General features: G+C 39.3%; 1 protein-coding gene across 1 annotated transcript; it reads left to right on the forward strand.

Annotated features, from left to right (window-relative positions):
• The first annotated feature begins 1,212 nt into the window (after nt 1-1,212).
• On the forward strand, nt 1,213-15,120 carry LOC137405202 (uncharacterized). The gene is made up of 4 exons (XM_068091430.1): nt 1,213-1,435; nt 1,853-1,954; nt 12,667-12,780; nt 14,852-15,120. Exons 1-4 carry the CDS (start codon nt 1,213-1,215, stop codon nt 15,118-15,120), a joined length of 708 nt encoding a protein of 235 aa, XP_067947531.1.
• The last annotated feature ends 1,104 nt before the right edge of the window (nt 15,121-16,224 follow it).

Raw genomic sequence — 16,224 nt, forward strand, 5'->3', positions numbered from 1 at the left:
TATAAGTTCACCTCTGCATAACACAGATATGGACAAACTTACAACAAAGAATAATTTTATTAACTGTCCCAGAAAATATTTAAAATGCATTTAAAAAGTACATCTGAGGGTCAAATATAAAAGCAAATCCTTAAGTAAGCTATAAATATTTTGGTTGACCATGTCAAACTATATGATACTGAAGAATAAACTTTACATCATGCCCTGCTTGCAACACACATACTCCGTGCAAACAAAACCCCTAAACCATAGAGTGAATGCTTTTTGCGCACACCCTGACATTGAGAGCGCGTTGCCTCTTAATATAATAGAGATGCAATTTCATTTTAGTCTAGGACAGTAAAAATAAAAAGCATGCTCCTCAAGGTTAGATGTGTCCCCTTGATGGAGCCTCACACCCCACAGAAAGGATACATCCCACTATTTGAAACACCAAATTTACTCTTTACTTCAATACAGCAATATGTCTCTGATGTCAGAGATCGATTGCTCAAGGTTATCCCCATAGTAAGTCAGCTACTCTAAATGTACAGTATACAACTAACTTTATGGTCAACCCTCATCTGCTGCTCTCAAAAACTTATATTTGAAAATGCAAATATATATATATATATATATATATATACCTATTATTATGGGTTTATTATATCTATGCTCTCAACACACACACAAACGCACACACCATACCACACACATGCACACGCATGCACGCGCATGCGTGCACACACACACACACACACACACACGCACGCACGCACGCACGCACGCACGCACGCACACACGCACGCACACACGCACACGCACACGCACACACACACACACACGCGCACACACACACAGTCCCTGATTGCCATAAGCTAAGCAGACATCATAATCGATATCCAAAAGATTGCTACAAATATTGATGGAAATTATGTTGTAGAGAATTCCCCAATGCACCATGGTATTTCCCCTTACCATGAATACACATTTATAGGCAGATATTGATCTGAGCAAGTCATCAGTATAATTTTTTGGGGTGAATTTTCAACCCATTAGCTTCATAACAAACGAATCACAGAAAAAGTTTTCGCTATCAAATATCGACCCCCCTGGCTGTTATCTTTACATTCTATTGATGCTGTTGATAGCATAAGTAACTTCAGCATTTCAGCTGTTATCTCCAAACAAATTAGTTTCAACTACTCACATTAGGAAGTCAGCAGGATAATCATGGCGAGCTCTTCCAACAAGCGCATCCTGGCCGAGACAGTGGAGACAGTGGAGAATGTAGAAACGGCAATCAAAGACCTCCAACAACATAGTCTACTGAGTGTTGATTGTGAAGGGGTAACGTTGGGACGTGAGGGGGAGTTGTGCCTCATGCAAGTTGCTACATCTTCAAAGATTTACTTGTTTGATATTGTGGCTCTGAAAGAGAAGGCTTTTAGTACAGGTGAGTGAAGTTAAAAGCAGCTTGATAAGGTGTTAAGATGAGGTTAAAATAAAATTGGAAAAAATTTGCTAGCGGCTCCTCAGTGTAATAAGAGGAAGGCTATGATTGCTATACTGTAGTATTACCTCAACTTACAAAGTGGTCTAATGCGATAATTTGGTTCTGCTAAAACACCTATAATTTTCTGCTTGTTGAAGACCTAGATATGGTCTGTACACACAGGTTTATATCTAGCACTAGGCCTGCTTCAAAATACTATGAATTTCTGTTAGTAGCCCCTCTTACAACTAAAAACAAGGATTATGTGTCAACACATTTCTTAAAGTTTTTCATAAGTTGAAACTTTATTGTCTGTTAATGTCACACAAGGGTACACAATAGTATTTCATTACATTCTGATTCCTATAAACTCATCAGGTCTGAAGAACATTCTAGAAAGTTCTACTATAACCAAGCTTTTATATGACTGCAGAGAGGACTGCAATGCCCTGAAACACCAATACAATGTAGAGGTCAAAGGTCAGTGAATATGGCATAGAGTACGTACTAGTATAACTAGAATTCCTGAAACCATTAGCCTTCTAGTTGGGTGCAATTATCTAGAGAGCGAACAACTTTTTTAGAACTACATGAGTGATTTTCCTGAATCAGGTTTCCTAGAAGACCGCTGTACTAATTATTTGAAGTGTAGATCCACTGTTCATATGAATGGGGATGGTAAGACAACTCTGGCTATTTGAGTTCACTTCATTCCCAAAGTTATGGACATACAGTCATTGAGAAATACGTACACAGGTAATGAGCAGTATGTACACAGGTAATGAGAAGTACATACACAAGTAATGAGAAGTACATACATAGGTAATGAGAAGTATGTACACCGTTAATGAGAAGTATGTACACAGGTAATGAGAAGTACGTACAAAGTTAATGAAAAATACATACACAGGTAATATAATGAGAAGTACCTACACAGGCAATAAGAAGGACATACACAGGTAATGAGAAGTACATACACAGTTAATGAGAAGTACATACACAGGTAATGAGAAGTACATACACAAGTAATGAGAAGTACATACACAGGTAATGAGAAGTACATACACAGGTAATGGGAAGTACATACACAGGTAATGAGAAATACATACACAGGTAATGCAAAGGCTTAAAAATATAAAATTGTAGATATTGAGTTTTTGGGTTTTTCTGAGATGTTATTTGATCATCCCTGACCCTCAATACTCACCAAACAGTAAGAAGAAATGTGCAAGTACACTTATTACCTACACTTTGTACTTACAAGTTTACTTACCACTTATACTTACTACTTACAAGTAGACTTACTACTTTGTCTGTATTGATAATCTCTCTATTAATTATCTCTCCCTATTGATAATCTCTCTTTTGATAACCTCTTTCCTTCTATATTAACTGTATTTTATCTAAGACCAATCTAATGGTGATGTAAAACTATATAAAATGGTATTCCATAATCTTTGTAAAGAAAAGTGCAATCTGACTGTTGATTTACAGGAATAGAAGACATGCAGATACTAAATTCTCTGCAAATGAAACTCACTGGTAAAAGGAGTGACTGCGTATCAGGACTGCAGAAATGCTTAGACTACCACATGAAAGGTAAATGACTATGCATGAGATGGTTTTAGCACATTATTTAGCAAATTTTCATTGTTTCAGAGATTCTCTTAATATTCAGCGGTAAATGTTATGCTGTTTCCGTTTTTAATGCCACTTATACTGATAGCTAGTTCGACAGGGTTTATGGCCAGGCCTGTCAACCCAAGAGTGGGGCAATGCTTGAGATTTGGTTTTGGGGCATTTGACGTATCAATGATAGTATCAAAGATATATATATATATATATATATATATATATACACGCATATATAAAATATGTATAAGTGGAACTTTACTCGATAAGTTAAACATTTTAGCTTTTGGCTTCTGTACCCTCATCCAATTATCAGCTTTATCTGAAAATTTAGCTCTGATTTACCATTGAGCACTCCGTAACGAACTGTGCAGCATCCACTTTGTATATATATATACAGTCATACTTCAACTTACGAGCTTAATGCATTCCGAGACTGAGCTCGTATGTCAATTTACTCGCATGTTGGTGCAATTTATTTATATATAAAACAATTAAATATATATTGATTGGTTTCCCTACTCTAAAAAAGCAAATAAAACACTCAAAACAAGATATTGTAACAGAAAGAGCATGTTGGTTATTGTTCTTACGTACTACATGCTTTCAAAAAGCAACAAATAAAAAATAATGCAAGGAAATGTGATTAATTAAATTGTAAAATTAAATACATACAATAGCAGTTAACACTCGCATTTGCCAGGGAGGGAGATATAAGTTATCCTTCGTTACAACATTTGACTTTGATAAATTTGGATTTTATCAAAGTGTTAAAAGACAAACTTATAAGCAAACCTAAAAGCAAACTTTCATTTTCAACTAAACGTAATTAAAATTTCTTCGGCGTTCATAGTTTGAAGTATCTCGCTGGTTAGCGAGAAATTTTTCTTTTTTTTTTGCTTTCACGACTAGCCGGGCGTTTTAAGATAAACCTATCTAAGGACGTTTGCCTTTGTCGCCCTTGCAACATGTTGCGATTAGGACGAACACAGGTGTCGTCATAATTGGTTAATGCCCGACCATTAGCCAGCTTGTCCGAATGTCTATTAAACAGTTTGGATAGATAGCGCCGGCCTTTTCACATAGCATCGTTTCAGTTACGCTGTCACCGGCCAATTGTTTGTCCACTGCCACCAGCGGTCGTGAAGATCGCTGGTGGCAGTGGAAGATCGCTGGTCTATATATATATAGATATATATATATATATATCTATATAGCGCAGGACAGATAGCGCAGTTGGTAAGGTATCGACTGTGATCATTAGGTCCTCGGTTCAAACCCCAACAACTGCACTTTTCTGGTGGTCCTTGGACAAGACCCTTGCTTGTATAACGTCTACAACCTCTATGATGAGTGCAATAATCAAAGCCATGCCGGCTCGGACGTCGCCCGGTCAAACAAGGTCCGCGCTGCCTGTAGCTGAACCAGGACAAGGCAGTGAAAAATGGGCTACTGGTTCAAAACGGATAAAATGGACTCGGACTGATAACACGGACCTCATGCAGTGCTACTTTATGAGTGAACCTCAAAAGTGGGGCTATATGGGAAGGATGCGGCAACTGTGGATAAACATGCGCCCTGAATTGCCACTAACCGCTAAGCAACTTGTAGCTCAGAGGAGTAACATAATCAAGCGGCACCTCATATCGGAACTTGAGGTAGATGAAATTAGGGAACAGTTCACCAAAGTAACCTCAACCAACGAGGAGTGCATATCAACACACACTGTCACGCATACACGATCATGTGTTGACTCACGGGTGGAAGAAGACATGCATTTGGACCTTGACCCAAGGGTGAGAGAGCTTGCGGAATATATCATCAACAAGATGTCAGCTGCTAATGATTATGGAAGCAGGGCACCACTACGAAGAGTTAGCAAGGCCATACCTAAGAAGCTGTTAGAAGACATTAACATGGCACTGGAGTCGATCTCAACTGGATCAATCAGTGAGACTAATGCCTTAATCTACAGTACAGCAACCGTCATCTTGGAGGAGATGGATATTAAGCCAATGCCAACAAGGCTTCAAGCCATTTCATCCTGGCAGCTGAGGCTACAAAATAAGATCAAGGACTTGCGCAAGAAGGTTAGTAGGCTCAGTGAGAGATCTAACCACAGTTTGGAGCGTCTAAAAAGGGAAGCCACAATAGAAGCTCTAGAATCTGCCAAACAGCAGCTAGTAGCACTCTCGGCACGACTGAAGCGGTACACCAAAGAGCGGGATAACAAGAGAATGAACAAACTGTTCATCAATAATCCATCTAGAGCGTATTCCCAGTTCAAAGGTGAACTGCAGAGGCCAATGTCTGAGCCTCCCCGATCTAGCACTTCAAAGTTCTGGAAGGACATCTGGGAGAAAGAGACTACTCATAACACCACTGCAAATTGGCTGAAGAGGCTTAAAGAGAACCATCAACACACTGTGGCTCAGCAAGGACTCACCATCAGCAAAGAGAACATCAAGTGCAGAGTGCAGCGTATGAAGAACTGGGCAGCACCTGGCCATGACATGATTCAAGCCTTCTGGTTAAAGAGATTGACATCACTTCACACTAGAATGGCTAAGCAGATGGAATGCCTAATAGAACAAGGTGACCATCCAGAATGGCTGACCAAAGGACGAACTGTACTTCTGATAAAAGAGCCAAAGCAGGGGCCGATTCCCAAAAACTATCGACCAATAACGTGCTTGCCCACCACTTGGAAACTGCTCTCAGGAATAGTTGCAGACAAACTGGAAGAGCACATGAGTCACTATATGACCAGAGCTCAGAAAGGAATTGGGCGCAACACCCGAGGAGCTAAACATCAGTTACTGGTGGATCGGACGGTCTGTCAAGACAGCAGGAGAAGGCAAACCAATCTTGCCATGGCTTGGATTGACTACAAAAAGGCCTATGACTCAATTTCCCATAGTTGGATACTTGAGTGCCTCAGTATGCACAATGTTCACCCTGCTCTTGTGGCATTCATCAAGATGTCAATGACCAAATGGAAGACGGAACTGGAGGCTAATGGCAAAAAGCTAGCGAGTGTACAAATTAAGCGAGGCATCTATCAAGGTGACTCCTTATCACCGCTGCTCTTCTGCATATGCCTAAACCCTCTAAGCAATATGCTGGAGGAAACTCAATATGGGTACCAGTTTAAGAGTAGCACCAAGATAAACCACCTCTTCTACATGGATGACATCAAGCTGTACGCTAACAAAGAAAGGGACATTGATTCGCTAATACACCTCACTCAGGTATACAGCAAGGACATCGGAATGACCTTCGGTATTGAGAAATGTGGAAGGCTAATTCTTAAGAAAGGCCATTCTATGCTCACAGATGGCCTAAGAATGCCAAATGGTACCATCAAAGATATAGAAGAAGGGTACAAGTACTTGGGGATTATGCAAAGCAACATCAACCACGAAGTCGAGGTACGTCACAAAGCCATTACCGAATACAAGAAACGCCTTCGGCAGGTCTTACGGAGCCAGCTCAATGCCAAGAACCAAATCATGGCAATAAATACCTACGCACTGCCAGTAATAAGATATCCAGCAGGCATAATAAAGTGGACTGAGAAAGCCATCAAAGAAACAGATATAGCAACTCGTAAACTGCTGACCATGCATGGAGCACTCCACCCAAAATCTGATACTACTAGATTGTATCTTGATAGGAAAGATGGCGGTAGGGGACTCAAAAGTGTACAGCAGACAGTGAAAGAGGAGGAGCAAAGCATCAAAGCACATGCAGCCTCCATGGCCATCTCAGATAAGTTGCTAGCTGAATTTCAATCGGCTGCTCTTACAACGGACCTACGCCCTGATGATGAGGAAATTGACTGGCACACGAAACCTCTTCATGGTGCTTACCACCGACAAATATCTAAGGTTGGCGATCTTCACCAGACATATATGTGGCTGAACAAAGGAAACCTAACGTCCAATACAGAGTCGCTAATCATGGCAGCCCAGGAGCAAGTGCTCCCAACAAGGCAACTACAAACGAAAATCTATCACACTAGAGACGATCCTAGATGCAGACTGTGCAAAGATGCACCTGAGACCATCCAACACATCATCAGTGGATACAGGCAGCTAGCAGGGAACGCATACACTGAGCGGCATAATCATGTCGCAGGTATTGTGCATAGAAGTCTATGTGATGAGTACGGCCTTAATAAACCACAACACTGGTGGGAAGCTCCTGGTAAGGTGAATGAAAATGACCGCGCTAAGATCATCTGGGACTTCTACATCCAAACTGACAAGCATGTCCTAGCAAACCAACCAGATATAGTGGTGGTAGACAAGGAGAACAAGAGGGCTACTATAATAGATATAGCAGTACCCAATGACTACAATATAGCCAGCAAAGAAAAAGAAAAGGTAGAGAAATATCTCCCTCTTGGAGAAGAAATTGAAAAATGCTGGAATGTAAGAACAACTGTAATCCCAGTAGTCATTGGGGCACTGGGTGCAATAACACCGGCGCATAAAATGTGGCTTGCCCAAATACTAACAACAATCAACTCAGGTGAGTTGCAGAAAAGTGCGCTATTGGGAACAGCTAAGATCTTGAGGCGAGTGCTCAAACTCCCAGGTCTCTGGTAGGAGACCCGAGTTAGAGCAGAATTTACCACCCATACGGGGTATCCGGGGTGAGGAAACAATTTTATATATATATATATATATATATATATATATATATATATATATATATATATGTATAGCGTCCTGGTGTCGATCTTTTTTGTAACTGTAATAGGTGTGCTACAGTTGGCCATCATCTGCCAGTATTAAGAACGATACTAACTGTTACATATTAGCTGTGCAGTCAGCTTTCTTTTAGCTGTGCTATAATCGCATAATTGTCTAATAACCCATAGCTATGGGCTTGCTAACTAAGTCAGTTTCTTTATGTGCTTCTTACCTGTTAGCTGTGTTTTCTGTGATACAAGACTTATCGTGATAATACAATACAACAACTACAATACAACAACTGGTGTCAGGAACGAACATTGTGGACTCACAGCCAGCATTTTTCTATGGTCTTACTATGGATCCTAACATAAAAGCTTTGATTGATGCTATGCAGAAACAGCAACAACAGTTCCAGCAGCAAAACGCTGATCTACAGAAGCAGTTTATCTCCTTGTTTGAAGCTACCAAGAGTGATAGTGCTGCATCAATACCAGTAGCTGTCGCCATACCCAAGTTTGAAGCATACGACAGGGGTAAAGGAAAATGGAACCAGTACCTTCAACTTTTCAATCAGCCCTTTAATGTGTATCGGGTGGTAGATGACAGTCAGAAGCGAGCATGCTTACTATCTTGGGTAGGAGCTGAGACATACGACTTGTTGTCAAACTTATTTGGCGCAGAGGATATTACAAGCAAGTCATTTACTGAGTTGTCGGAGAAGCTTAATGAACACTTTGCAGATACCATACATGTTCAGGCAGCAAGATTTGAATTTTCTCAATGTAAGATGAAGACTGGTCAGTCCTATGTTGATTGGGCTGCAGAACTTCGTGGACTCGCACGGCACTGTGCTTTCACGTGCAAAAGCACAGGCTGTGGCACTAGTTATGTTGATGAACAAATTCGTGACATAATCATTAAAGAGACGCCACATGCTGATGTATGTCGCCAGTGTCTTCTTGATGCTGATCCCTCTCTTAATGATGTTCTTAAGAAGGCTACAGCATTCATCAAGACAACGGAGACCGATAAAATTCTCAAGGGGGAGACAAATTCTCCAGCTATTGAAGACACAGTAAACAAAATGTCAGGTCAGTACAAGCAAAGATCACGCCGAGGTCAACAAACTATTGGAAAGCAACAAGCTAATGCACAGAATACAGGTATGTTGAAGTCTTGCCCTAGCTGTCACATTAAACATGACAGAAAAAATTTTCCCTGCAGAGCATTTGTCTGCAGGAAATGTGAGGTCAAAGGTCACATTGAGGCTGTCTGTATGGCTAAGACAGCGGCACAAAGTCAGACAGAACAGTCTGCTAGGACAGTTGAAAACTCTGTGTTAAGTGTGCTCACTGATGCAAGTGAACCTTATCATTCAGTACATGCAGTTTCAGATAATCTTTTCCAACGAGTCAATAGAAAGGTTTGGATCAAAACTGTTGTCAATGGTCATGATGCAATGTTTCAATGGGACACAGGGGCTACTTGCTCTATAGTTGATTTGCAAGGCTACCAAAGTCTTGGATCACCCCCCCTCTTACCTGTCAGTACTCATCTTAAAGCATATGGGCAGAGTGAGTTACAGATTAAAGGACAATGTTTAGTTAGTGTGAAGGTAGGAGATGTGGAAAAACAAAATCTCAAACTTCTTGTTGTAAACACAACACAAGGCTCAAACCTTTTTGGTCTAGATTGGAGTGACAAATTCGGTCTCTCAGCAGGGGCTAGCTATATTGACACAGGGTAGTTGTGATGTTACCTGTACTGTCACAGGAAGTAACCTTATTGGATTTAGGGACAAAATCGCTGCACTCTCCTCTAAGTACTCTGATGTCTTCAAGACAGGTCTTGGCCGATGTAAAAAGGTAAAAGTACCAGTACGCTTGAAACCAGGAAGCACACCAAGCTTTTCTAAACCTCGTGTAGTGCCATTCTCTAGACGCCAAGCTGTAAAAGAAGAGCTAGATCGATTAGTTAAAGCTGGTGTTTTGGAACATGTGGACTTTAGTGATTATGCTGCTTCAATAGTAGCAGTTTCCAAACCAAATGGAAGAGTGCGTATATGTGGTGATTTCAAGATGTTGAACCAACAAATATCAATTGATCAACACCCATTACCAAGCCTTGAAGAGTTGCTAGAGAAGTTGAGAGGCGGGGTACACTTTTCCAAGATAGACCTGGCAGATGCCCACTTGCAACTAGAGTTAGATGATAATGCAAAGAAGTTGTGTGTCATCAACACTCAATGTGGTTTGTTTCGCTACAACAGGATGTGTTTTGGATTGGCATCAAGCCCTGCACAGTTTCAGCGATGCATGGACTCAATGATTGCTGACTTACCTGGAGTTGCAGCATACTTGGATGATCTGATTGTCACTGGTAGCAGTGAGAGTGAGCACTGGTCTAACCTCGACAAAGTCTTAGCTAGACTACAGGAGTATGGGCTCCGCATACAGAGAGAGAAATGCGAGTTCTTTAAGAATGCTGTTGAATACCTAGGTCACATAATAGACAAGAACGGCAAGACTCCCTCGAATTCTGCAATAGAGGCTATTGAACAGTTTCCACGACCACAGAGCTTACAACAACTACAGGCGTTTTTGGGCAAGATCAACTATTATGGCTCATACATTGCTGACCTGTCTAACAAAGCAGCCCCCCTCTACAAGTTTCTTCGTGAAAATGTCGAGTTTGACTGGACTGACGAGTGTGACAAGGCCTTCCATGTTCTTAAAGAAAGTGTCATCAAGGCTACCAAACTTACCCATTTTGACCAGAGTAAACCGCTGGTTCTAGCAACAGACGCATCTAACTATGGAATTGGGGCAGTACTCCTACAAGAGGAAAATGGAGCTGAAAGACCACTAGCACATGCATCAAAAACATTGAGCGTGCACCAAAAGAATTACTCACAGATAGAGAAAGAAGCACTTTCTATCATCTATGGAGTGACTAAGTTTAGACAGTATCTATATGGGAGATGTTTCACGCTCATTACTGATCATAAACCCCTGGTTGCCATGTTTTCACCAGAAAAGAATATCCCCGTTTTAACAGCTCAGCGACTGCAGAGATGGGCCCTCACACTGATGGCTTATCAGTATGACATCAGGTACAAACCTACAGCACAGCACGGCAATGCAGATGGCTTTTCCAGGTTACCTATAGGGGCAGACCCGAAGTTTGACCATGATGAAGAGAAGGAGAGCATTGAGGTCTCACACACTATACAAGAGGAGCTCGATCATGGTCCCCTTGACGATGAGGCTGTTAAACAAGAAACCATGAAAGACACATCACTACAGATAGTGAAAGAGTGGATACTGAATGGCCTTTGGCCCAGTAAGCTTACAGCTAGCTATGAACATTTGCGGCCATATTGGAATATGAGGGAGTCTCTTTTTGTTCATGGGGAGGCTGTGCTTTTGCAACGTGATGGCACTACTAGAGTTGTCATTCCACAGGCTCTGAAGAGTAAAGTGTTAGACTTGCTGCAGACATCACACTGGGGTGTAAAAAGAGTAAAACAGCTTGCTCGTCGATACGCATGGTGATCTAGCATCAATGCAGACATAGAACAGCTAATCAAAGCTTGTGAACCTTGCCGAATCTGTGCTAATGACCCAGCCAAGTCTTACCAAAGTTGGCCGTCCACCCAACTACCATGGGAACGAATTCATTTGGATTATACAGGACCTTTTAAAGGTCAGATGTGGTTGGTTTGTGTAGATGCACATTCCCGATATCCGTACGTTGCTATGCTAGATGTAGGAAAAACTACTTCTAAGGACACAATTGGCGTGCTACGACAGATCTTTGTACATGAAGGTCTTCCTCGGACTATTGTTACGGATAACGGCCCACAATTCGTGTCAAATGAATTTGACCAGTTCTGCACCATGCATGGCATTAAACATATAACATCTCCCGCATTCCATCCTGCATCGAATGGAGAAGCGGAGAGATTTGTCCAGACTCTTAAGCAATCTGTAGAGAAGAATTGTGCAGGAGGGGAGAAAATCAAGACTGCCCTACAACTGTTTTTAACCACTTACAGATGTTTGCCTCATCCCTCTTTGAACTGGAAATCACCTGCTGAAGTTCTACATGGACGACAGCCAAGAAATACTCTGACCTTGCTGAAACCAATTCAGAACAAGAAAACTCTTTCACCAGGTCAAGCATCTTCTACATCATCACGGTATGAAGTAGACTTTTTGGTTTATGCAAGGAACTATAGCTCTGGACCTAAGTGGATACTTGGAACGATAATTAACAAGCTGGGTAACATACTGTATGCTGTGTGAACAGACCGTGGTGTATGGAGACGACATGCCAATCAGCTACAAGCTAGACTTCAAGTTAATGATACATCGACCAATGACAATATCATTACAGCTTCAAATGATCTTAACATCCAACCTGCCCAATCTGTACCTGATGAGAGGCCAGTACAAAGTCCCAGATATCCTACTCGTAATAGAAGACGACCTGATTACTATGACAGTTCTAAGTTCTAACAAGGTCATGACTAACCATAAACTCAGAATAGTGAGGGAGATGTGTTACATATTAGCTGTGCAGTCAGCTTTCTTTTAGCTGTGCTATAATCGCATAATTGTCTAATAACCCATAGCTATGGGCTTGCTAACTAAGTCAGTTTCTTTATGTGCTTCTTACCTGTTAGCTGTGTTCTCTGTGATACAAGACTTATCGTGATAATACAATACAACAACTACAATACAACAACTTTATGAGTATTTAATGAGTGATAACTTTATGAGTATTTTTGTTAGCTGTAACTAATCTCTGTACTATCGTGCCACTGCCATCAGCATTTCCACATGTTTTTTACAGGATGTGGGTTCTCAGGCTATCAGAAGGAGAAAATGCACAAAGCATTTGCTGCTGATGATTCTCTGTGGAGAAAGAGACCTCTAAGCGCTGAACTCTTGACCTATGCAGCAACAGGTTAAAAATTTACCTCAGGCTGGTATTAAAGTGAAATTCGCAAGTATGGATATCTATATACATGTATATAAATGTCAGTCTGTCGTCGTTCGGTATGTCCAGCTATAGCTATTAAAATTTAGGAATGGAAGATCCACTTCATGCTTAATTTGAGCATCCCATTCATCAGGCAATAACCTAACCAATTAAGCTAACCGAGATGCAGTTGATTCATTTGGCGATACAAGTCGTTATCTCGTTTAAAATATGCATAGCAACCTGCGTTAGCAACATCCCTTGAGCTTGGTCTCATGGCTCTTATTGGTAAGTTTAGCAATACGGATTGTAGCTTACTCAAATTAGTCATTGGCAATGTGCCAGGCTAATGGCAAATAGCAGGCAACTACACTACCTGCTACTGTTTATAAGCTGTTTTTCAATTCGAAATCAGTTTTTATAGCTTCTTTACATGAGATATTAATTCCAAATCAAAATAAATGCCACTAAACTGCTTTAAGGTCACCTGCTGAATAAAAAGCATGGAAAATAAAAATCTACATTCAAAATGTTTTGCTTGTATTCTTTTATTTTGGTTATAGATAGTACTAATAACTCAAACTCACTTTTTAACAATAAATGTGTATAATTCTGATGAATAACTGATATTATACAGTTTATTTTAAAACTATCAAGAGTATGAAATACAGATTTGTGCATAAATAAGCACAAATAAAGTTTACACATAGTAAACTGTAAGCCAGTTGAGAACGAAATTATTTCAAGCAGCTATTTTTTATTTATTTGTTTTTGCAAGTTGTAACTCAGTGAGCTAAAATATCTGACTTTTTTATAATTCTGATAAATAAGTAATATTATACAGTTTATTTAAAACTACATTGTATCACAAATATAAAATAAATATTTGTGCATAAACAATCTTTTACACATAGTAAACTGTAAAATTATTGACAGCATTTTTCATTTTTATCTAAATAAAACAAAAATATTGTTTTAAATTTGTTTAAGAGCATCAAAAACCACTTTAAATGCACTTTAACACAATCAATACATGGAAGAAACGAAGAGAGCACAACAACTTATAACACCAAGATGTCTTAATTTCTCTATAAGCCAGTTGAGAATGAAATTATTTCAAGCAGCTATTTTTTATTTATTTGTTTTTGCAAATTGTAACTCAGTGAGCTAAAATACTGTACTTTTGATACACTATAAAAGGGTTTCACTATTCCAAAGACACTATTTAGGGCAGCTGACTTCGAACTCTTACATCAGCTCTAAAAATAAAAACAAACTGTTAGTTGAGATGAATAAAATTGGAGAAGGTCTGAGTCGCGCAAACATCTGTATTGCTGTCAGTTTATGTCAACGATTGTTACAGATGTGTTGTACCTCAACACTCTGAGAGAGAAGCTTTATGCACGTATAGCCTTCCGAGGTCCTCGCGAAGATTTGGTTGCCGTGGTGAAGTATGCTTCACAACGCTATGCAGACTTCATGACCAAAAATAGTAAGTTGTCGAAGGACTTGTAGACTTCAACATAAAAGTTATTTCTGTATTTATGATTTTCTCTATATTAGTAGCTGACACTGCAGATTCATCACTTCTACTGGAAAAAAAGAATCACCTTATTTCAATAGTATAAAATAATATGAAGAGTTTTGCTTATAGAAATAGTTTATTATCAGTTTTTACCAACAAACAATGAATCTCTCTCTTTTAGAAAAGCTTCTCTGCTGGTATACAAAAAAGCTGGCTAATGGCTACAATTTGAGTTGTCTCTACATTTGAGTCGTGTTTATATCAAATTGGTCAGAAAAATGCATATCAGCAAAGGCACACTTTGTAATCATGCATCTATTTGTATTAACTGTGCTAAACTACAGCTAATAAAGATGATTTTTGTTTTGACTCTCTCACTCCAACATCAAGTACTTAATAACCAACTCAGATATATAGTGAGATGCCCACAATTGGATAATAGCCAACTAAATTTGGGTCGATGAGAAAATCAAATCTTCATTTGTGAAAACTTGGGGCATAAAACTTGCTGATCCTGATACTTTTTTTAAGGTGCATATCGGAGAGACAGTCCGTACTTTCGTACTGCCAGACTACCTGAGAGGATAATTCCTGAAGTTTCCAAACTAGGATCAAAGCTGACGTTCACACCTTTTCCTGACACTGGTGACATCTGCAGAAGCTGTAACTGGAAGACAATCGTCAGGCCAAGCGGACAATGCAAACGATGTTATCTGATCGACCATCCTGCTGAGTTTGAGCTTCAATATCGACCAGCTAAAAGGCCTCGATACAATTTTTATGATGACGATATATTTTAGTTTACGACGTTTTGATATGTTTGAGCTGGAAAGTTTGATTTTAAGCTTTTTGTTTTAGACAGTGTGTGTTTTGAGTTTTAATATTATTTATTATATACATTATATTACTATTACTCGCAGAAGTTTTGATTTATAAGAAGTTTTAAAAGTTGCTTACATTGATGATTTAAACATATTCTGCTCAAATACATAATCAGATCAATTCAGGCACACAAAGCATTTATTAAACATTAACAAGTACAGAAGGTTTACTTCATGTCTATCTGTTCCTATGCATATTTCTAAACAGCTTCATTTAACCACTCTATTGAACTCTTTGGTACATATCTTCATTATACCCACTTGAGTATTGATTGGGACCAAAGTACTGTGGTATGGGGACAAGAAATTTACCAATCGGAAGAATAACACTCAATATTTTGCAGCCTATTAGAGATTTCAGTATATGTTTGTTTAGTTCAAGGTTCTAAGTATGTCTAAATATTCCAAAAGTACTGCAATTTTCAAGTTATCAGCTAGCCAATCAGCATGTGTGATTTCATATTAATATCTTTATTCAGTTTATTGGTCATTTAGCTAGAGAGCTTCATGTATATTACACTATAATATTATGCCTATTAGCTAAGAGAGCTACCGTATATAACATGTGTGCTATATAGTTATACATGTAGTTATATTACCATACATGACATATTATAAGTTAATAGCTCATAACTATTAACCCTAGCTCTCTAGCCAAAGCTATTATATTACATGTAGTTGTAACAGCGAAAGCTGTTACCATAGGACGTCAAATCAAGTGTTGAGAAGACAACTCCTTCTGCAAGTAAAAACATTTACATGTGGTTATTAATCAGAAGCTAGCAATCTACCAACCAGCAGGGCATTCTTACAGTCTCCTACATGTAGAAGATATAAATCATTAGCTAAGTATTTGTGTAAAGATTAAGTTTTTGGTCTGTTCTGTGACCAACAAAACCTGCATAGATTTAGTGTTTATCAATTATAAAAGGGCCTATCTCTTACGTTGGTGCAATGTCAATTAATATGTGGATTACAATAAACGCTCTTATAACGTATACCTTCTATAACATACATTCCAGA

Source organism: Watersipora subatra, chromosome 9 (genome assembly GCF_963576615.1).
Source record: "Watersipora subatra chromosome 9, tzWatSuba1.1, whole genome shotgun sequence".
In the NCBI taxonomy this organism is placed as follows: Eukaryota; Metazoa; Bryozoa; class Gymnolaemata; order Cheilostomatida; family Watersiporidae; genus Watersipora; species Watersipora subatra.

Excerpts from the sequence above, each read along its gene's own strand:
- LOC137405202 (XM_068091430.1), top strand. The coding sequence starts at position 1,213 with ATGGCGAGCTCTTCCAACAAGCGCATCCTGGCCGAGACAGTGGAGACA. Across the intron at positions 1,955-12,666 it reads ATACAATGTAGAGGTCAAAG|GATGTGGGTTCTCAGGCTAT; the intron begins GTCAGTGAATAT and ends TGTTTTTTACAG. Across the intron at positions 12,781-14,851 it reads CTTGACCTATGCAGCAACAG|GTGCATATCGGAGAGACAGT; the intron begins GTTAAAAATTTA and ends ACTTTTTTTAAG.